The sequence below is a fragment of the Nannobrachium achirus genome (genome assembly GCF_963921795.1).
Source record: "Nannobrachium achirus genome assembly, chromosome: 3".
Lineage (NCBI taxonomy): Eukaryota > Metazoa > Chordata > Actinopteri > Myctophiformes > Myctophidae > Nannobrachium > Nannobrachium achirus.
The window spans coordinates 39,376,749-39,399,812 of NC_137812.1; the positions used below are offsets into that span (position 1 = coordinate 39,376,749).

General features: G+C 42.1%; 2 protein-coding genes across 2 annotated transcripts in view; one reads left to right on the plus strand and one right to left on the minus strand.

Annotated features, from left to right (window-relative positions):
• cabp4 (calcium binding protein 4) overlaps window positions 1-1,432 on the plus strand; it is a gene marked incomplete at both ends in the record, with an annotated part of 42,962 nt that extends 41,530 nt beyond the window's left edge. The window contains one exon of the mRNA XM_080722579.1: window positions 1,404-1,432. Coding sequence (XP_080578705.1) covers window positions 1,404-1,432 — 29 coding nt within the window. The remainder of the gene's footprint in view (window positions 1-1,403) is intronic.
• A 4,695-nt stretch (window positions 1,433-6,127) lies between these two features.
• Window positions 6,128-22,600, minus strand: lonrf1 (LON peptidase N-terminal domain and ring finger 1; the record flags this gene model as incomplete). Its single annotated transcript, XM_080722580.1, has 12 exons — window positions 21,931-22,600; window positions 18,677-18,798; window positions 17,525-17,647; window positions 13,605-13,790; window positions 12,794-13,013; window positions 11,786-11,885; window positions 11,524-11,638; window positions 11,230-11,351; window positions 10,921-11,079; window positions 10,165-10,327; window positions 9,277-9,429; window positions 6,128-6,286 (listed from the first exon to the last, which is right to left on the minus strand). The coding sequence occupies exons 1-12, from the start codon at window positions 22,535-22,537 to the stop codon at window positions 6,128-6,130; spliced, it is 2,229 nt and encodes a 742-aa protein (XP_080578706.1). The 5' UTR covers window positions 22,538-22,600.
• Between the last annotated feature and the right edge of the window lie 464 nt (window positions 22,601-23,064).

The window sequence follows — 23,064 nt, forward strand, 5'->3', positions numbered from 1 at the left end:
TGGCAGAATGTGGCAGTGATTACAGGCAGCAGACCATCGAGGGCTGAATGATGTGATCCTGTAAACTCTGGAGATCTGATCCTCTTCGCCTTGTCCCATTGATCCAATCAATTACAATTATCAGAAACACACAAATGGGCGTGCCAGTTTGAGCAGGGATCAATAAGCATATGCCCCACATTATCTCCAATTAGCCCCCAGGGCTACACAGCTGGCTTATCCATCTAGCTTAGCTGCACGGCTGGAATGCCAAACACTGCTCCACATGGCTAACAGGCATTCAACTGAAGCCAGCAGATAAGCGAGGAAACGGAACCTTTGTGAAAGATATTCAATCACGAGCTCAACATCAAGGATTCCTATGATATGAGGCTGGTTGGTTTATCTCTTGTTAACCTGGATATGTGCAGCAGTGCTTTGAGGAGAGTGGGTTAGTGTGGAATTAAGTTTTAGAGCTGGATCAATCAATGGCTTCACTCCTACAGCCGCAAGCGTCTTTCACAGCAGTTTCACTGTTATCTCAGAGAAAAGAATGGGGAATGAAACAAGTGACTGACTGAATGGCCTTGATTAATCTGCCTCAAGCAACAAGCAGTTAGCACAGCAACGTTCTCATTGACTAGGAGATCAATAGCTATCTTTTATTTCTAGATAGGTAGGTCATCATACTAACTAACTTACTTTTTTTTTTGCTTTGAGAATCTGACTGTTTTGATTCAAGTATAGACAGATGTGCTCAACTCTGGCGATACTATCACAGCAGTGTGTGTGTATGTAGGCCTACAGTACATTAAAAGGAAAGTAGCCTATATGTGGCCAATATAGGGCAGGAGCACATATCTCCTGTTTCTGTAGTGTGAGACGGCGCGGTATACAAGTACACCCCATGGACAGGACGCATGTATGTTGCAGGCACTTATATTACCCCCAGTACAACCCTTGATGCTTAGTGACAAGCAGGGAAGCATTGGGTTCCATTCCATTTTTGAAAGACAGCGAGATCCATACATTTTACAGTCTTTGTTATGACCTGGTCCAGCGGCAGGGGGATTGAACCCTGACCTCCCAATCCCCGGGCGGACACTCTTAACCACGAGGCCACTGAGCTGAACATTAAGGAGTCGATAACTTTCAAAGTTGATTAAATTGAAAAGTCTGTCATTTAATTATACACTTTTCTGTGCTTTTATTTATAGCCCACTCCCTTCTTGTGTTTAGTTTTATTATCTTGGTATGAAAGAAAAGAGCATTGTAAAACGAGCTATATATATCAATGTGATCTTTATTGGTTCCGAGTGCAATAGAATTCAGGCAGGTTATGCCTACGTTAAATTAGGGATATTGGAATAACATGCTAAAATCTTAAATAATGGTTCAGCATTTGTCTCTGTCTCCCCCTACAGAATTCATCATGATGCTGTCTACACGGTGACCTTATCATTCAAATACAATGGAGGAGCATACAGTATGTGTACATGTAGACTACTGTGATTCATTCATAAGCGAGTTGTCTTCTTGTTGTTCTGTGATACCACGGTACTTTGTGAAATGGCTGCATGTTTTAAGATAAGCTAAACAAACAGATTTGTTTATTTTTCGTAATAAAAGTGGTTGAGTAACTGCAGAGGGCAAAGGGTGAGTTATGAAACCTTTGTTACATATTAGCAACAATGTGGAAGTACTGCCGCCCAGTGGTTACAAGCTGCACAGCAATGTCAGAACACACTGTTCTGAGGAGACTGGTGACATAATGTCATGTTACTTAACTCTTAACATTTTGCATTACTTAAACAATGAATACATTGAGACTTGAGTTGAAAAAGAGGATTTATTATTCAAAAATTGATAACTTAAAACATGTAGGCAAAAAGAGAAGCTCAAAAAAAGTGTTTTTCTTTTCTTTTCTTTTTTTTTTTACAAATGATTTACATGAAACAGCGTTGTCTTCGATTTGTCTTTTTTTTTATTTACATTGAACAGTTTGTGCGCTGAACTAGGTGAACTGACTGAACGAACAAAACATACTCATTTCTATGGCAAGAGGAATGGTAACCAACCTAATGAGTCGTGCTGTTTAAATAAAATAATTCAAAAATGATATAAGGCAAAAATGACCCACTGGCTGTAGTGTCTTTGTTCTCCAAGTAGTGTACCTTCTAATGAAATATAGCAGAGTGGTTTCCTGAACTGATGTACAGTACAATAGTATATTATGTATTTCCTTTTGATTTGTCATAGTATTGCAAGTTCCCCTTCGTTTATTATTTACACACAATTTATTGAGACAAAAAAAAGAAAAAGAAAAGAGAAAAATCTTAAATTACTTCTATTAACATTGGATTAAGTGCTAGCTGGAACTTTTGGCTTCAAACACAGATGGTTAATACATGTTTAGAGCTCTCTCAAATCTGTAATACCTGCATTTCCACTGCAAAAATCATCAAGCTTTAATGTACAATACCTTTTTAGAGGATCTACATTTACAACAAAAAAAGGAAGTTTAAAGTCATGACCGGTTGTTAGCGTCATCTCACATATTTTGAGGCCACTACTATTCCTTAAACAGTAGGTTCATTAGAGACACAATGGCTTCCATCAGGGTCTTCAACGTTTTTCAGGCCAGGGACCCCTTAGCTGAGAGAGAGATGAAGCAGGGACCCCCACTACACATTGTATTAAAGTGTGTTGCAGATTCAACTTTTTCAAAGATTTCCAAGAGACTTGTTTACTATCAATGTACAAGCGCTGTTTGATTCATGTTAATGTGTATTTTCAGACAATTAAACCCTCAATACTACAGTACATGTACTTGATTTGCTCCCCCCCCCCCAAACTCTTTGCTGAAAATAGCCGATCTACAAGCTCACAGCGCCTCTCAGTGCAAGTTGTTGTGAACTTGTAGATCTGTTATTTTCAGCTAATGTTTGCCACAGAATAGGGATGCTAGGGTTTAACACAACTACTGCCTCTTAATCTGAAGGTTTGCTTGGTGCCTCGGTGCCACGCCGTTTCCTCCATAGGCCGCCGCTATTATTTTGAAGGGCCGGAAGGGGGTTGTTTTTGTTTTTTTGGATTATCACTTGACGGCAACGATTACGTCATCTAGTCACATGACAGTGTGAGCCCAGAAGAGAACATGGCTGCGCCCAGCTTTTGTGTACAAGTATGGAGAGTGGAGACCATCCTTTGTATAAGAATGTCCCTTTTGGAGAAAGTCTCTTTATGGGCCTCTCAATGGATTTACTATGGAGGACGTTAACTTCGCGTGCATGCCCGACGTGCGTTGTAAACAAATCGCGGACATTACCGATGCGGGCGGGACCGGAGCGACGTACAGTAAGTAATAATATCTTTACTGTATATACAGTAAGATTGACAGTCCTCGCCGTCAACAGCGTCATGGTATTAACCCTTTCACTGACAGTGAGCGTCGTCAAGGGCAGCAGAACAGTTAAGTGTTCCATGTTAAAAAGTAACCTAGGGGTCCTGGACCCCCTGTTGAAGACCCCTGGCTTAAATTACATGACAGTTTGGAAGAAACTGAAAATGGAAAAGCATTGAGGACAATGAGACCACTGTTGGGTGGCCTGGGTCATAGTGAATGTTTCACAGCATATAGGTGCTTGATGAAGAGGCTCACTGCTCACTAGAGGAAGATTCATCATTTAGTTTTAGTTTTTTTTAGTTCTCCTGCCTGCCTATTATTTTGGAGTCCAGTCTTCAAACTCCCACTTTCTCAGCTTCAAATAGCCTTTTCAGTGTCCACCTTTCTAAGTCTTTCAGCAATCAGGAAGGATATAATTTCACGGACAGACTATTATCTCAAGTGGAGATGATACAAATAAACACGATCATAAATAAGTCATCTAAACTCTATAACATTGCTTTCCATAACCTGCCACAACTGAAGTGCCATATGCTGTACACCGTTATTCTTGCACATAATAGTCTGGTCATTTCCACCATCATCCACAACATGAACAAGACCAGGGGCCAATTTTATCTTTAGAGCAGACCTCACGTTGCTTACACTGAATCAAACTTAAGCCTGGTCACAACCATGGCTGGTGTTGTTAGCGATGAGCATCCTTGTGTAAGCCCACACGACTGTGGCTAAGAAAAAGAAAGGCAATTTCACGTACATCGAGAATACGAAGATGAATAAAGCTGTACAGCCGGCAAAGGAACACGCTGCCTGCAAAGCAGACAATGCTGTATTGTCATCCAACACAATTGCGATGACAGCTCTTAAATAAGTTCAAATAAATCACTCCTGAAGAATCTTGACGTCTCAATCATCTCCTCATTATTGTACATGTCCAATCGATTGCTTCTTTCCCTAATATCCTGTCTAGCACTTCTGCAGCAACACAGAACGAGCCTATACAGGAAATATTATTCAAATGGTTAATTTGATTTCATTTAGTTTAGAGATAGAATTATTCAAAACAAACAATAATAAATACAAATTAAGTGGGCCACCAATATCCCAGACTAGATGGCCATACAGAATTAGGACAGACCTTATGTAACTACAGTCATTGACACACTGCAACCCAAACTGATTCAGAATCGGATATGTGCCTTGTCAACCATGATAACATGAGCCAATTTCAATTAAAATTTAAGTTAAATTAAAAATTGCAGTTAGATGAGTGTTGAAAAAGTAAAAATAAATAAAAATAAAATACAAATCACGCATTTTGACATGCACAAACAAAGCAACAGTTTTCTTTTTTTTTTTAATCAGAATACAATACTGCAGTTATGTTAAAAGCAAGTCCAGGACTGCAAGTGCCAGATCCAAACATCACCTTATGTAGGCGGGATTTGCCATTCCAACATGGGTGCAAGCTACTGAAATCGATTTAGACTTTTCACTGGCTGCTGTCCAGTATTATTAGTAAGAAGACTTTATCCTGAATGGTGAAACCGGCACAATTACTGCATTAGTAAGCCCCCCCCATCCCGGAAATAAGTACAGGAGATATGGATCATTAAAATCCATTTTTGTACAACAGCAGCCCTTTTCACAGACACAAGAAGCCAAACGACTTGTATTCAAGCTGCTTCTGAACTAAGAACAGGTGTCACTTTGTTCCCTGAGGCGTTTCTTTCATCTCCCTGGTTTCTGTTCTGTGTTGTTGAACATCAGCTGCAACGTTGCCATTTCAGCGTTTTTCTCTGATCTTGCATTGGATGTCTTTACAACATAAAAAGAATGTTTTATCTGTACCTTGGACAGCGCCGAGGAGAGAGCTCAGCAGAGCTGTTGGAAGCTGTAAAAAGGAGTGTTTCTGACGGAATTCGCCAGTAAAAACTCGGAAGTAGGCGAACATCTGAACCCATTAAGACCGGGAAGGCTTCTGTGTCTTTTTAGATTTCAGCGTTGGCTAATTCAAAAAATAGCAGATATACAAGCTTGTACAAGATTGTACATCTGCTATTAACCCATTTAGGCCTAGAATTATTGAATGCTTTAACTAGTGAAAAATAGCAGATATACAAGCTCACAGCGTGGCACCGAGTGCCTCGCTGCGAGCTTGTAGATCTGCTATTTTTGAAAAAGTCGTGAAAATATGTGCAAATCTTTGAATATATGTATTTTCAAAGTGAACGTTTGTAACTCAAATTTTGCTTCTGGGGGGTCCCTGGAACTAAATATTTTGAGATGGGGGGTCTGTGGCCAAATGCATATCATTTTGGGGGTCCTTCACATGAAAAGGTTTGAGAACCACTGACATAGTAGTCTCTCAAGAACAGACTAACTGAGCTCCAGTTAAGTGAAAAGGACCTTTTCCTTGACGATGGCTGGCCAGATTGCTGACATAGAAACACAGTTTAGAAAAAAAAAAAAAAAAATTCAAAAGACACATAGAATCGGGTCAAAATTGAAATTTTCACGATTTTTCAAAAATAGCAGATCTACAAGCTCGCAGCGCGGCTGTGAGCTTGTATATCTGCGATTTTTCAATAGTTAAAGCATAAAACAATGATACACAATAATGTGTACCCGTTCTAAATGGGTTAAAAAAAAAAAAAAAAAAAGACGGTTGGCTTAACGTCGTCGCAAAGTTCTGAAGCTCTGGGATGCTGGCCGGGAGGGAAGAGAGGAAGGAGGAAGCCCTTAGTCGTCGGGGATGCTTTGCAGGTAGGTGAGGATGTGCTGGATCTTGACCAGCCGCTCTCTCAGGGACGTCATGGAGAGGACAGACAGCTGGTAGCGCGGGTCAACAGGCAGGACGGCCAGGAGCCACCAGCAGCATGCTGGGCCATTAGGAGTGGCCTGGAGGAGAGGAGGAAACAGTGTGAGACGGATGGATGGATGGATGCTTCCACACAGCTCAGGTCAGGCACGAGCACACATAGACATCAAAGGCACCCTGTAGACAATATGCCTTCCGGTAGGTTCCAAGATTTCTAGCGGAAGTCTGCGTTTAACGGACATTACGTCATGCGGTGCGGGTCTGTTTACATTCCCCAGCGAAAAAACTAAAATAGATTGTAGCTCTTAACTCGCTCTTAACTCATTGAGTGCCAGCCTATCACCACTAGAGGGCGCCCAGTGACCAGAGAATAATAGAGATATGCTGGTAATGCATGCCCAAGCCCTGGAGCCATGACTTTTTTTACAAAGGAAAGGACACTTTCCTTTGTGCATGTACAGGAAGAGGATGAAGTTAGCTTGAAGTTAGCTATTGGCTACCAAGCATTTTAGAAGCCTTATTTTCGTCAACTTAGCCATGATTAAACCTTGCACACCTCATGCATGGGAAAAAAACAGAGAAGAATGAGCTCTAAAAAATCCAATGCAATCCTGGATTGCATTGGAGTGGATTTGTGCAGTTTGTTCACAGCTTTCAAACAAAAAAATCCGATTGGAAATCCGTTCAGGCATTCTTGAGATAATCGCCATTATGTTTTACATGTAATGTAAACAAAAATGGCTGCCCTGTATGTTAGATGGGGTTGTATGGGGGTGGAACATGCAAAATCGCGATTGAAATCATGTTCACCAGATTTGATGGGGTCCAAAAAAAAAAAAAAAAAAAAAATCAAAAAATTTTTTTTCAAATTTTTTTTTTTTTTTTTTTTTTTTTTTTAAAGCCGAACTTGTTCGGGATCGGCACACTACGATACGCTAATAAAGCCGAACTAGTTCGGGATTGGCACTCAATGAGTTAATAGGTGTAACATTGCTTGAATCAATGTTTTTGTTTGTATATTGTTTATTGCGAGCGCAACCGACGGAGCAGGAGACATAGACCAGAGTTTTTCGTGCAGGGAATACGTTTGCAGGAACACCGCACTGTGAAAAAAATACAGCTTCCGGGAAAATTCAGCCCCACCTCCTAGACTGGTTTCTGCCTTCTATTGTCACCAGGCTGTTCTCTTCGCAGATGAGTAAGCCTGGCTACGCGAGGCTACATCAAAGGGGGCTTGAGCCACTGCCCTTTTACCCGTCTGTAAAAGAAGTGCCCTCTACAGACCATGAATGCAGTTTTTACTATGGCGAAAATGCAAATGCCCTCTTTCCGTGACATACCTGAAGGCAGCAGTCAAGAGAATTGCCTTGTCCAAACTCTATCCGAAGTACCGAAAATAGCCGACCTCTTGGGGGTCTGCTATTTTCGATATTTTCACCAAAAGGCCCTTTTAGAAGTTTCAGCCCCTGCCTCTCTAACATTCTCTGCATTTCCCTGGCTCAGGTCTTTAGCTACACAATGTCACCTTTTTCGTGAATACAATGTAATGAGCAATGTAATGAGTAAGTTAATACAACATAACTTGTACAATTGGTAGAGTTGTTCCGATACCAGTATCGGAAAAGCTGATGGTAGCGTCTAAAATGCTGGTACCGGTATTGGAGAGCATGGCAGTCTATGCCAAACCACATAATTTACCACATAATAGGATCAAAACCATTCAATCAATATCATTTAATGCTGGAGCAAGCATTATCAATAATGGCATAGCAAATAAAGGACCACTTCACTTATTTTCAACCTATCTTCATATAATTGGTCCTCACTTAATGCCCAATGTAAGTTGGTACCATTTCTGTCCATTCAGTCTGTGTCGAAGAGAGCTGTGGACCGTTCAGAAACCTGCCTACCAGTGACATCATTGGTTCCTTCCAATTACATCACTGGTAGGCAGGTTTCTGAAGAGTTTTTGGTTTGGTCATTTCAAACCAGATTATTTATTTTTATGTTTTACCAATGCAATAACAATGGCTTCTATGCGTCAGTGACGATCTCAGTGTGGCGTGGCATTTACATTCACAATGGTAAATGGTGTGTTTAAATAGCGGCTTTATCCAAGGTGCTTTACAGAGATTGTGCATTACATTCACCCACCCATTCATACACACATTCATACACCATGCAAGGCACCAACCTATTCATCTGGAGGGGTTCAGAGTCTTGCTCAAGGACACTTTGAGTAACTTTGGGGGAGCCCGGGATCGAACTGGAAACCTTCCGGTTGCCAAGCTCTACCCCTAAGCATGTATGTACTGTATGGACGATTGGCACGCGGTGTTGTAGTTTTTCTCATTATGACACTGTAAATTGTGACGCAACATGGTCAGGGAGATTAGCTAAGTAGCACACATAATGGTCTTTAACCTACATTGCCAATAGATGCCACCCACTGACTGGCCTCTCTATTCCACAGTGCTGGAGGGAAGCTGTAATCCCTTTAGACAACTGGATTAGCACTGCTGCTTCCTGTGGGGACGCCGCAGGACAACACTGAGGGGTGTCACCACAAAACAGTGTCTCCTCACAGTGGCCGTAAAGCTGCTATCCCTAAAATGTTATGTCTCAGTGTTTCTACTGCTGAAGGCCGTCTGAGATATTACGCTTTGAGCTTCATGTAATACTTCAGGGGCTTAATGTCTAGAAGAGCTGGGAGAACACGTCCAACCAAAACAGTTTTGTTAGTCATATGGTTTTTAACAGTCTATTCCTCAATAGGCGGACCGCAGCACACCTCTCTGCAGAGCTTAGGCAAATTACAGTAAAACTTCTCTCTCTCCCCCACTAGCTCTCTCGCTCCCCCTACTGCTTGGCAGAATAACTTCCTTTGTCTTACAACAATATTGTAGCATTTTTTATCAAATATAAATGTGTCCAAAAAGCGACAGTGGGCCTTGCAGGGCTAACACCACTAAATACCGTAGAAACCGTACAACACAGTATTTTGTTCCATACCATATCGTAGTGCAAAATCTCATATCGTGGCATCCCTAGTGTACAGTACAGTGCGTACCTGAATGTCGTCTTCCCTCTCTGGCATGGGTCCAAAGTGCTGCAGGATCTGCTTATGGAAGCGGACCTTGAGGTTCTGGAACCAGGTGCGGGCCTGCTCATACACCGCGTCATGCAGCTCCTGCAGTTCCAACAGCTCCTCCTCATCCTCCACCTGATTGGCCCGTCAACATCATTTCAAAGAGTTACTATCAGAATGATTTATTGCAGTGTTTCTCAATCTTTCTTGGCTTGAGTACCCCCTTTGCCTGATTTCTGAATCCAAGTACCCCCTTTACCCGGAAACAACATTTTGCTTATAAAACTGTAATTATGCTACAGCTATAACCCATTTCAAAAATCACAAATAAAAAATGGAGTGAAAGAGTTTAAAACGGTTTTCATGTCAATAACTTCAATACATTCAAACAACTTTAAAACACATCCCAGTTGCCTGGTACCATGTAATTTGGGTTAGCAACTCAGGCTCATATCAAGTTACTCCATGTGTCATCATTAAATTCAATTGTAGTCAATTATTTAATGATGAACAATATTAGCATGATTTATATTTCTATTTTTCTTTTTGGGGGAAAATGTCTTGAGTACCCCCTGCAGTACCTCCGCGTACCCCGAGGGGTACACGTACCCCCATTTGAGAAACACTGATTTATTGGATGAGTGGTTCTCAAACTTTTACATTTCAACGGCCGCCCACAACTCTGAGAGCGTACGAATCGAAGGGCCTATTTGGTTCACTCTCAGAGTTACAAACCTGTAGAGGTGAAACCCTGAGTTCCCTGGAACCCACTTATAGAGGTATAAACCAGGCAACACCCGCTCCACAAATACAATGCAACGTGTATAAGTAAGTACGGTATGCTGTTTTCGGTGCGGGACACATCCTTACCCGAGTATCCTGCAGGTGCTCTATGTCAGCGATGCTGTAGCCATCCCTCATTCCTCGGGACACAACCTGGAAGCGCTTCCCTCCGACAGTGTCGACTATTGACCGCCCATCAGGGAGGAAGTGCACTGACCGAATGATTAACATGCAACCGTGATCCACAAACCTGGAAACAGAGATCAGTTCAGTTAGAATAGTGTGGAGACGTGGTGGCAGTTTGTCACACTGGAACCGAGATTTATGACTAATTAGCTGGACCATTCTATATTACTGTGGCTAAATGAATAGGATCTCCCAAAAGAGAGGGGGAGAGAGGGTGTGTGTGTGTTCATTTACATTTTTAATTATGATACTTTGGGTTCCATGACAATACTAAAAAGGTTCAAAGTTTAAGTAGTGAGTCAAATGCTGCAAGGTATAAGGTCACGCAAAGGTTCACATGCAAAGCAAATAAATAATGTGTTGTCATATGTTTTTTTTCTTGTTATTCAGTGAAGAAATGGGACAGCAATTATAAATAACTTTGGGAAAGGGTTGGGGATATTACATCGTACTTTTTCTAATGTTTGTCCAAAGCTTCATTCAGCTCACCACAAAACCTAACATATTGATTTTGAAATCCTGTTGGTTATAATTGCTACAGTTAAGCTCTTTCTAACTTTATCTCGTTCTAGCAGAGGGCAACCCATTTTTTAAATGAATTCTCCTGGACAAAAAGCATTGGTGCAGAACAGAAAAGTGCTGTGTGTGCGTGCGTACCCTTTCTCTGGATCGCTGATGCACATCCCAAACTGCCGTGTGCCCGTGTCCATGCACCGGCGAATCATCAGGCGGTAGCGCGGCTCAAAGACGTGCAGTGGGCAAGGCACGGTGGGGTACGCCATAGTACACACAAAGATAGGCACATTCTTCGTCAAACTATACCAAGTGAGGAGCAGAGACGGAGACAGAAGTTACGTTTGAACCCTTCATAAAAAATGAGCTAAATGAAAATAAGATTTCAATCAGAGAGAGAGAGAGAGAGAGAGAGAGAGAGGAGAGAGAGAGAGAGAGAATAAGATCACTCACTCTGAAAGCTCCTGTTTCTCTTCCTGGTGAATCTTAGTCCTCTGTTCATGCTCCTGTCTCAGATATTGCTTGATAAGTTTATCGAGGATGTGTGTTACCATGTACTTTCTGGATGCTAGATACTGTAGAGAACAAGATGCAGACAGGAGAAAAGTAGAAGAACTCAGTATCAGTTGAACCAAACACAACTCACTACATACAGTCTTCTGAGGTATATACAGTATTCTGAGGTGTTCCAGGTCTAAATGGGTTAGGAAAAATAAAATAATTGATTCCATGACTCCGGTCTCTTACTTCTTTGAGGCTGTCTTTGCAGAGGGGACATTGGGGTGTATGGTCCAAGCAGCGTTCCAGACAGCTCTTGCAGAAGGTGTGGCCACATGTCGTCGTCACTGGCTCATAGAACAACCTGGAATGTTGAGAAAGTCAGTACCGTAGGCTGGTAAAAAACTAAACATTGCTTTGCTTTTGCATATTATAGATCCATGGGGGACTCCGGTCAACTAAGTATAAAGTTGTTAAACATCAATTTAAGTGAGTGAGTACATGTTCTTACCTCATGCAGAGGGAGCACTCCAAATCATTGGCATTCAACATGTCCTTGGGAACTGTTCTACACGTTTTGGCTATAGCAGCAGGTTGGCAGGAGGCACCGGCTACCCCACAGGTGGGAGGTGAGGGGACAACGGGGGAGGGTGAAGGTGCAGAAGGTTTAACATCATAGACAGACAAAGGAAAACAGGGTTACCATCTCTAGGTGACAGCACAATTTATTTTGGTTGTTTAGGTCTGAGAACCGCTGGACTAACAGAACGCAGCAGGAACCGAGATGGCTTATACCTGTAGGTCAGGGGTGGGCAACTTTGATGATGGCGAGAGCCACTATATTTCCACCTTCACTCCAGAGGGCCACATTGCATATTGCTACGTCCTACTTTGCCATTCTAGTATCTTTTACAAAAGAAGCAAAAATAGCAGATCTACAAGCTCAAAACGCATTGCGCTGCGATGCGTTTTGAGCTTGAAGATCGGCTATTTTTGCTTCTTTTGAATTGGAATCCTGAATAATGTTTTGGCCATTTTGAATTGGAATTCTAAAATGTAACATTTTGATTTAATTTCAAATAGCAGATCTACAAGCTCAAAACGCATTGCGCTGCGATGCGTTTTGAGCTTGAAGATCGGCTATTTTTGCTTCTTTTGAATTGGAATCCTGAATAATGTTTTGGCCATTTTGAATTGGAATTCTAAAATGTAACATTTTGATTTAATTTCAAAGGCATTTAGTTATATACTCATGTTAAATTTATGAATCTAAATACAAATACATTGGACATAAAAAAATACATTTTAATACTACTATACTAGTCATTAAGCTACTAATATAGACTGACGTAATTAAAGCAGGTCATGTTTGGAATTGTAACAGCTGAAATCAGTAATATATCAGTATTCCGGTATTAACCTGCGGGCCGCATTAAGTGAAGGTGGTGGCCACATGTGGCCCCCGGGCCGCCAGTTGCCCATGTATGCTATAGGTAGTGTGTCGTGGGTGAAGACTTACCTCCTTGCTTTTTTTTGCTGCCTCCGCTATTCACAACACAGGGTCCCGAGTCTGACACGGAGAGCTTCCTCTTCAGCAGACTCCCCTTTTCCTGGTCCCCAAGCTGAGGGGCGGAGCAGACTCTCTTCAGTCCCTCCTCCCCACCGCTGAAGCCGTGGGTTCGTAGCGAATGAGCTCGGCTCAGTGCCGGACGCTCCAGGCTCTCAGACCGTCCAGATCTCTGAGAAAACAAGAAATGGAGAGAAAGAAAGATGGTTGATTATCACACTATTACAAACACAGTTATTCCAGTTTCCAATTTTAATTGTTTCATTTAGACAGGACAGTAGAGACCGGAAGCCACGGACATAAGCAACAGAGCCAGCCAGAATCTATGTGTTCAACGTAGCATCCAGTCATGTACAGAGACCTGGAACGCATTCTTACGCATTATTACTTTAACCATTATAGATCTGTAGAATCGTGAACATTTGCACAAGTCTTTGAATATTTTGACCCGATTCTATAAATGTCTTCGAAATCCTTCTTCTAAATCAGTGGTTCTCAAACCTTTTCATGTCAAGGACCCCCAAAATTACATGTATTTGGCCGCGGAGCCCCATCTCAAAATATCTTGTTCCAGGGACCCCCCCAGAAGCAAATATTTGAGTCACAAATGTTCACTTTTAAAAGAATATATGAAGATTTGCAAAGAAAAAGAAAAAGAAATAGCAGATCTAGAAAGTCCGCGAGCTTGTATATATAATAGTTAATAGTTCCAGGTCTAAATGGGTTAAACACTTGCTTTGGGGTCGAGTCTCAGTAGACCTACCTTGTGGTTGTCAGGAGAGTGATGTGCCGAGGCAGCACGCACTTGATTCTGGTGTTGGACTGAGTTCTCAGCCTGAGCATCAACCACAAGGGTTTTACTCCGCAGGTGAGGAGAGGTGCTCTGTGCCGTTTCCCTCAGGCCAACTTTGACATTCTCCCCCGCAGGAGACAGCAGGTCAAACAGTATCTGTAAAGAACACTTTGTTAGACCTATAAACAGTATATGTCTTCCAGTGCTGGGGCAATCTCCAAATGTCTTAATTGCAGGTCAACACTGTCGTCAGAGAGAAATTCTATTCAGAAAGTCAATCCTGGATTATTCAGCAAACCTTTCTAAGGCGCTGTTCAGAGTCAAGACGCCGCAGTTTTTTATATATATAAAAAAGAAAACCAGCAAAATACATTTTCAGAAAATTCAGATATGCCATCCGTTTAGACGACAACGGCGATTTTGGGGGTTGAAAACGCAACAAAGTGAAACCTCTTTTTAGGGTGGAAATCTTTGAAGACGCTCTACCTCGTGTCTCCATCTGAACAGGAGAAACGCAGGAAACGACAAAACGTGTGATGTCATGGCTCAGGTGCAGACTATGTGCAGCCACGCTAGACGCTACCATGGTGAATGTAAACAAGGAAGTACAATTTCAGATAGACAAAGCACACTGACTCGTCTATCTGTGCGTCACCGCCACTTAGCGACATGACATGCACATAACATCATTTTCAATGCTGATGCGTTTCCATATAGACGCAGAATAACAAGTGAGAACGAATCGAGTAAACGTGGCCTAACTGCTAGAAAGAATATACACTGCCTAAATGGCACACCGATTCATGTATAAATGTCACAACAACACAAGTAAAGGCTAAGCAACATTAGCAAGTATAAAAAAATGGTTGTGGCTGAAGCACAATATTACAACAGTGTTAACAGTGTTGAAGGTACATGCTGCCGATTGAACAGAGATCTTCAGTGTTTCACTTATGTAACATTTGAACATGTACTGCACAGATTGCCTTACAAATGGGATTAACTGCGAGCGAGCAGTCACAAGATCCACTAGCAGTTCCTGGTTAAGATGACGTTCATGCTTATCTGAAACATGTTCCTAGCTAACATGCAACCAGAGAAGAAAACTGGCCACTACAAAATCTTATTCAATGCCCAAATAAGATTCTTTAAGCTTGCTCCCCACCCAACAGTCTAGTACAGACTACAACAGACTGGCAGTTGATTCATTGATGTCAGTTGAAAGGTGTGAAACAAAGTTGCTGAATGCACCTGAGAGCCAACATCGACAGGCGGCTACCATGGTGCTAAAAATAGCCAATGGCTTGAAGTCTTTTTTCAACAACATGTGCATAGCATACGTGAATCATTTCAGAAATTATAAAGATAACTACTGCACAGCAGGGTGCCTAGGGCAAACACCAGTTGACAGCTGATGTTTACTTTGAATGAGACGAGCCACATGCGTGTGCGTACCGCCCCACGCTTTGTGCCCGCATTTACGATGGAAATGCGCTCTATTCAGACAAAATACATTAACGGCGAGTGCATACTTCTGTATTGCATTTTAGAAAAGGGTCTTCGGTCCGCTACCCCTCCTGGCAGCCAACCAGAGAGCTCTACCTCCTCTCCGCCAACCTGACGGCAAGCTTGTCGGCTTTCGACGCTTCCCTACAACTTTCGTACCCACCACCCATTCAACCCATGCCAGTGTACCCACCGATCCACTGGCAGTTCCTGGTTAAGATGACGTTCATGCTTATCTGAAACATTTTCCTAGCCAAGATGCAACCAGAGAAGAAAACATGCAAATACAAAATATTATTCAATGTGTTATCAAAATATATAAAAAATGTTTTATTCTCTATTTCTGCTGCTTTAAATTTATTTCATTAACCCATTTAGGACTGAGGCCGATTCTAAAAACGCCTTCTAAATCATGACCCAAGTTTTCTGAGAAACTTTATGCTGTCACACATACTGAAGTAACCCCAAAAGGGGTAAAAACACCAAAAGGGGTGCCCGCCCAAAATGGATTAAATGAACATGTACATATGTGTTGGCAAAAATTGGCACCATTTATTTTTGGATAGATGGCCACTGTTGCGCAGCCTAGACACACACACACACACACACACACACACAGGGTTTAGCTGCTCAAATTCACCGCTCCACCTCGAAGCACTGGTTTGATTTTGATATTTTATTCTTCATTATCACTGCTTTGCCTTACTCATGTGGTCATGAAACATGTTCTACAAGTAAAGAAAATATAATTTGTACACACATTGAGGATACAAGGATTGTGCAGCACACCAACGTAAAACAACACAATTGCTATGTCGTCACTTTAATTATTCAATTTAGCTATAGTGTGTGCCAACGGTGACGCAATTGTAGTCCTTATAGCCATATTTTGGGTCAAAACACAGGTGTTTCAATTGCTTGATTGCATAGAACTAATGCTCTACTCCAATCAGAACACCTGTGTAAGACTGTGTTGACGGCTGTTAAGTATGACATCATTTTGTAGGCAGAGGAGAATTTCTGCCCCCAGTTTCCGTGAATCTTTTTACTATTTTTAATATTTACACATTTTTCTTCTCTTTGTTGTTGAAAGGAAAGTGTTAGAATTATACTTTAGTCGTTATTTTTGTCTCGGATCTGTTGAAATAGCGAGGGACAGAAAATGCTCTGGGGGCAGAGTTCTCCTCTGCCTACAAAATGATGTCACGGCTTAAAAGCCCCTTCGTGGCATCCTGATGGCCATCCTATGGTGCAAAACAGACTGATTCCCTTACTTTTAAGAAACAGTTCTGGCATGACAGCATATGCTAACTACTGTGTAACTATGACGACAGGCAATCGGTTCCCTTTCTGGATACAAAGCAGCAGTCTTGTATGGTTCAGGCTCAAGAAAGAACCAACAGAGAGGCACTTCAAAGATCCCTACCATCGTATAAAATGGATTAAAAAAGCTCAGGTGAACTGAGCTTTTTTAAATAACTGAATAACTAACTCTAAAGCACAGAGTTATCTGTGCTTTAGAGATAGCCATATCCACATACAGTAATAGTTAAATAACACTTGGCTTAAAAGGTAATGGAAGCTCATTCTTCCACCTAAATAAGATTCTTTAAGCGTGCTCGCCACACAACAGACTAGTACAGACTACAACAGACTGGCAGTCGATTCATTGATTCATTGATGTCAGTTGAAAGGTGTGAAACAAAGTTGCTGAATGCACCTGAGAGCCACATCGACAGGCGTCTACCATGGTGCTAAAAATAGCCAATGGCTTGAAGTATTTTTTCAACAACATGTGCATAGCATACGTAAATCATTTCAGAAATTATAAAGATAACTACTGCACAGCACGGTGCCTAGGGCAAACACCAGCTGACAGCTGATGTTTACTTTGAATGAGACGAGCCACATGCGTGTGCGCACCGCCCCATGCTTTGTGCCCGCATTTACCATGGAAATGCGCTGTATTCAGACAAAATACATAAAAGGCGAGTGCATACTTCTGTATTGCATTTTAGAAAGGGTCTTCGGCCCGCTACCCCTCCTAGCAGCCAACCAGAGAGCTCTACCTCGTCTCCGCATTCAACAGCAGATTTAACAGTGTACCCACCACCACCCATTCAATAGCATTCCAAGACGTGTCTGCCACTGAGGTTGGTGCAGTAGGGAGCTACCTTTAAACTTTCAAAACAATTCCTTTAAAGACGTAACCCTCTATACTTGTTAACAAATACTAAGTTGACTGGGGTTTGCTCTGTACTTGGTCCAGTCTTTTTGGCTGAAAATAGACAATCTACAAGCTCACACAATGCGTCATCGTCTATTATCAGAGAATGGTCCCGCATAATAGGGATGCTAGGACTCAAGTAGTTCAATTTCCTCACCATTTGAACCTGTCGTCTAGCATGGGGGAAGTCCTTGTCTACAGCCAGGCAGTGGAGGAACACCTGGAGAGACTCATCCACTCGGCCCATCGTCTGGAGAACAATAGCCTTCTGATATAAACCCTGAAAGTGAGAGAATACACAGAGAGAGAAAGTACTTTTTATTTAACTGGGTAAGCTTGATCTGCATCAGCTCAAAATATATTTTCAACTATTCAAATTTCGTTTTGGAACATATCTGTGAAATACATTTAAATTCGTGTATTTTGGCATGGCTTTGGCTGTTCCCAACTTCCTACTTATTATAACATAGCTACTCAATAAACAGGTCAGATGGGTTTATCTGCCCCAGTCAGTCTGAGCGAACGTCTGCATTTAGAGTCAAGCTGAATCCCTTGGAGAGGATCAGACAGAAAGCCATGGATGAAATAGTTCTCTCTATAACTGGCTTGTGCAATTGTTTGTTCCCAATAAGCTTAAATAGGTCACTGTATCAAACATAGCTGAAAATAGAAATATAACATACAAGATGGAGTTTATGCAGTTGGATGTTACATACATGTTGCCTGTGTTCCCGATTCTGGAAACTAGGAGCCATGTTCTTGTTACTGTGGTTGCCTGACAGGGCAACACATTATAGTTCTAGGGAAACATTATAGACTTCTAAGGTAACCTGTAACTTAAAAAAATGCTCCTTGTTCTGTTGTGATTGCACATTAAACCATTAAGGCAAAGGGATGGAATGGTTCTGTTCCTGTGCAGCCTAACCACATACTAATACTACTATCAGTGTTTTCTGGGGACGATTTCCACAGGATCTACAAGTTGGAACATTTTTAAATAAAAATACTACATTCAAGCTGTTTATGTTGGAATTCAGTGTGTTTGTATGACTTTTTCAGAAAGTCATATAATGACAAAATGATTTTAAAATGTTTTTAATACAGAATGGGATCATATCAATCGGTTTAACGTTATCGGCCATAACAGCAATTAATTATATCGAATATCGATATCGGCTAGGAATTTCATATCGCCCATAGTCAACTAAAAATACTAGTATACTAATACTAGCCAGACCAGCTACACCAAGCTACTTGGGGCTTTGGGGCATCAATGCAATGCCATAGTGTCTCTGCTCCAGTGACCTACCTCCGCAGACTGTCTAGACGAGAGATAAACTTCTGTGTCCTCCAGAGCCAGACGGTACTGTCTCAGAGCCATGTACGCTTCTGCACGAGATAACCGTGCCACTGCCGCAGGCCCTGGCTCTGCTGGGAGATAGGAAAGAGATGCTAAAAGTTAGACTTTTTATTCAACATTGAAAATGAAAAGGAGTGTTTTAGTGCAGTGGTTCACACACTTTTTCCTCGTCAAGGACTTCTAAATTGATATGTATTTGGCCATGGACCCCCTTCTGAGCCAGGGAGAACATTTGTGTAAAGGAATTCGTAATCTTTCAAGATCTTAAAGAAATAGCAGATGTACAAGCAAGCTTTGGGATAATATAAAAAGTAACATTTTGAATATTGTTATTACATATAATGATGTTATTATCATTTGCCAGAGAAAATCTAGTCCTTTTGTGCTTGCAATAGGGGCAATCAACAACCATGATGCAACCTTTTGATGCAATCTAGACAGTTATCAACTGTTGCCCCAAGGTCATGTATTAAGACAAATGCATGACACAAACAACCTGAATGTCTAAAACCCTTTTTTTGTGGTTGCTGTACTTATCTGCAACATTAGAGATAAAACCCACTGTCAATGCTGCTGGCATAACTCTCCCAATCTTGTCAGTATTACCTAAATCCTTTGCAAATTATTGCAAAGGCTTTCCTCAAGGTGCCAGACATGCCACTTTAACATTCTTTCAAAACAAGTATGGATTGCTGCAGTCAAGGTCATGACAACAACCCGACAAAATTAGTTCAACTGACTTGATGATTCATTGTCATACAAATAATTGCGATTATATAGACTATGTAATAATAGTGACAGGCCTAGATTGTAAATATATCTGCATTACACAAGGCATGTGCAATGCATGAGAGTGCATGAAGAAGTGATGCTCTGTGAATGAACAGCATGTACTGTATCGTCACATATTCCACTGACCTAATTCCAAAGTTGTCCTGTACCGAGATAAGAGCACATACTGTGTAGAACGGTTGTTACTTGTTGTATAAGTGTCAGCAATTTGCACGATGCGAGGTGAACTGTTTGCAGGCTAGTCTTCCATATGCTAATCTTGTGTAGGCCATGGTCAAAGTCATTACATGACATGGACCCCTCAGGGGGTGGCCCACCCCCTGAACTAGGCTAGAGGCGCGGTGGACACTCTTCATGCATACCTAAGCATGCCTCCAAAAGGTACAGGTGTAAGGCTTTAGGTCCTCCTGATGAATTGACTTTTTACTGTATAATTAAGTTACACTTTTAAGAAGTATAATAGATAGATACTCATTCTACATCACCCACAATAAATTGGCATCTAATTACACCTACTGAGCTGTATGTCAACCATTGAGTGATGATCAGCACATGAATTGTGTGTATGTAGACAAAGACTAAACGTGCCATTGGCAACTGCGGTGTACTGCAGTATGTGTGTAGGGTTGGGATCCTTTAGGATTTTAAAGAGTACCTTAACGAATCCCACCATTCCCCTTAACGACGCCTATAGGGGCAGTGGTTTTCAACCCAGCTTATATCAAGGTCCATTAATTATTCTGCATTTGAGCCACAGACCACCATTTGATGACAAAATGTTAGGATATTTTGTTGCCATTGGATAACATTTTGTCCACTGTATTGATGAGGTGCCATAGGAGCGATAACAAGCAAAGTTAAACGTTGATCAAAATAACAATTCTTCTACAATAATGTAACTCTTGAGAAGCTGAAAGCGTAAAATGAAACTACATGGACCCATTTGGTTTCATTTTACACTCCAAGAGTTAAAGATCTATAAGGGTCCATTTGGTTATCAACTCTCCATCATTTACATGGGGATCAACAGGAATACCTTCAAGTTCACTGCTATATGGGATTCCAAATGGACCCTTAAGTTACAGGTCTGTAACTTTGTATTTAGTGTAGCTTTATTTTTATTCTAGATAAACAATTCATGCTATAAATAGTAAGTACATTGAGTTCAATAGGGGAGTGGGATTGGTTGAGCTTCACAGGACAATTTGGCTATCCAGACAACCACACTCGCAATTTCCCAGAATTGCCTTCTTTCTAGTTTAAGATATTTTCTGGGGCTTTTCTGACTTTCTTCATTGTACAGTCGGTAGAAAGGAAACAGGGAAAGAGATTGGGATTGACACGCAGCAAAGGTCGCCAGGATCGGGACTCGAATGCGCGACACACTGTCAGGCATCAGAGCCTATGTGGCATGCACCTGGACCACTAGGCCAGCGTGCGCCCCACTGGTCTGTAACTCTGAGAGTGTACAAATGGAACCAAATTTGGTTCCATTTGTACACTCGTAAGAGTTATGGTGGTCCTTGAAATGTTAAAGTTTGAGTTTTGTATTAGGCTACATATGATGTGTGTAACTAGGAGGGATATGTGAAAAGACTCGTTTCATATACTTAGTGAATTAAAGTTTCATATACTTAGTGAGTGAATTCATGTTTCATATACTTAGTGAATTGATGTTTCATATACTTGGTGTACATGAAAAAAATGTAAAAGGCTAGCCTCTAAAGGCCATACAGAGAAGTCAGTGCCACACCTGCTGCTCAGTTTTATAACAATGTTATAACTGGTTTATTCTGGAAAGATGAATCCGATGCACAATGTTGTCTGCACCTACATCCTCCATGCCCTGCACGCTAGGCTGTTACAAAAGCCCGTTTGCATTTGCATGCATGAATGCATCATATTATTCACTGAATGCATCATGTTATGCAGACCAGGACCAGTCCTACACTCTTGAACCCGTTGATTCTGCTGCCTAAAGAGGCACAATTAACAGACCCAACCGTGGCACTGTGGATGCATAGAATAGTGGATCACTAAAACGTCTTGCAAACTACTAATAAATAAACCCGCTGCCTGACTGACCCCCAATAATAATAATAATAATAAGTTACAGAACATTCCCTGGTACAGTAAGTGTCACGACCTGCCTTATGCAATGCGCGCGTACTGCGCATGTCACGCTCCTGCTAATTTCATAATGGGGTCGCATGAGAGAGTTACATGACTGACAACCAAGAGCTGCTGTAGTGTGAGATCTACTGCTACACAGCTGGCATTTTACATAATGTTGGTCAGTGGAACTGGAAATGTGAATATAGTGATGTAAAGCTGAACAAAAAAGCACATATCTAGCTTATAGACCTGTTCCTTTTGAAAAGTGACAACATGGTAGCCTATAGGCTACTTACCAGACGCTACAACCTGCGACGCTAACGACACAGCCTTTTCGTGGTGTTTTCTTCTGGAGAACTCCTCTATTTCGCTAATAACTTTACACGCGTCCGTCTCGCTGGGGAACCATTTCTCCAACAGTCCACACAGCACCACGTTGACTCTAATAATGTCCTCCCCGGTGGTGGATGATGATGATGATGATGATGAGGATGCCGGTGGTGGTGATGTCTCCCCCACTGTCTCGTTGCACACCTTGCATCTGGACAACATCCTCCGTTCCAAACACCGCCTGCAGTACGAGTGTCCACAAGCCACGGTCACAGGATGGGCTAAAAAGCGACGACAACTCGGACAGTCAAACATATCATCATCACCTTTAGCACCCTCCAGGCTGGAGGAGAAGGCATGGCGAGGTGGACCAGCGCGCTGCTGCTGCTTCTTCTTGAAGTTGTGCAGGATGCAGTCCACTAAAGTGCTCAGGTGCTCCGGGCGGACGGAGCCGTAACGCATCGCCATCGAGAAGCAGTCGACGGCCTCTTTGAGGCGGTTTTCCGCCGCCAGCGCGTCCGCCTTCTGCAGTATGAGTTTGTGGTGGTCGGCGTCATGGTGGTGGTGGTCCATGGCGTATGGCGGCGGCGGTCCACCCCAGCAGCAGTCGCTTTCCGACGAATCGGTTTCAATGAAAAATCCGCCTCTTTTTTTATCCGGCGGCGCGTCCTTCTTCGGCTCAGGTCGTTGGAGAGACATGGCTGGCTGGCTGCTACTATCTCAGCTTCAATTGTCCTCTGTGTGTCTGTCTAGACATTTGTATAGATGTTCTATATGTGCGTTGACACAGACAGCAGCGGTATAGTGAGGATTTACTGTAGCACAGTAGGACACCCATTCCAACCATTACATAAAAAAAAACATGGCGTCACGTCATGTGATCACCCGGAGCGGCGCTTTGATTGGACAACACGTCTCGATTACAAAACGTTGAGGTGGAAAGTTTCATAACTACCGGACAGTACGTAAACGGCGTAGGACGGAGCGCTCTGATGATGCATGGCATGGGTCAGGACTGGAGTCAGGACCATAGAGTTGGGTCAGACTCAGGACCCATTTGTGGGTCGCGGACACATTCTTATGGGTTTCCTCCATTTGGT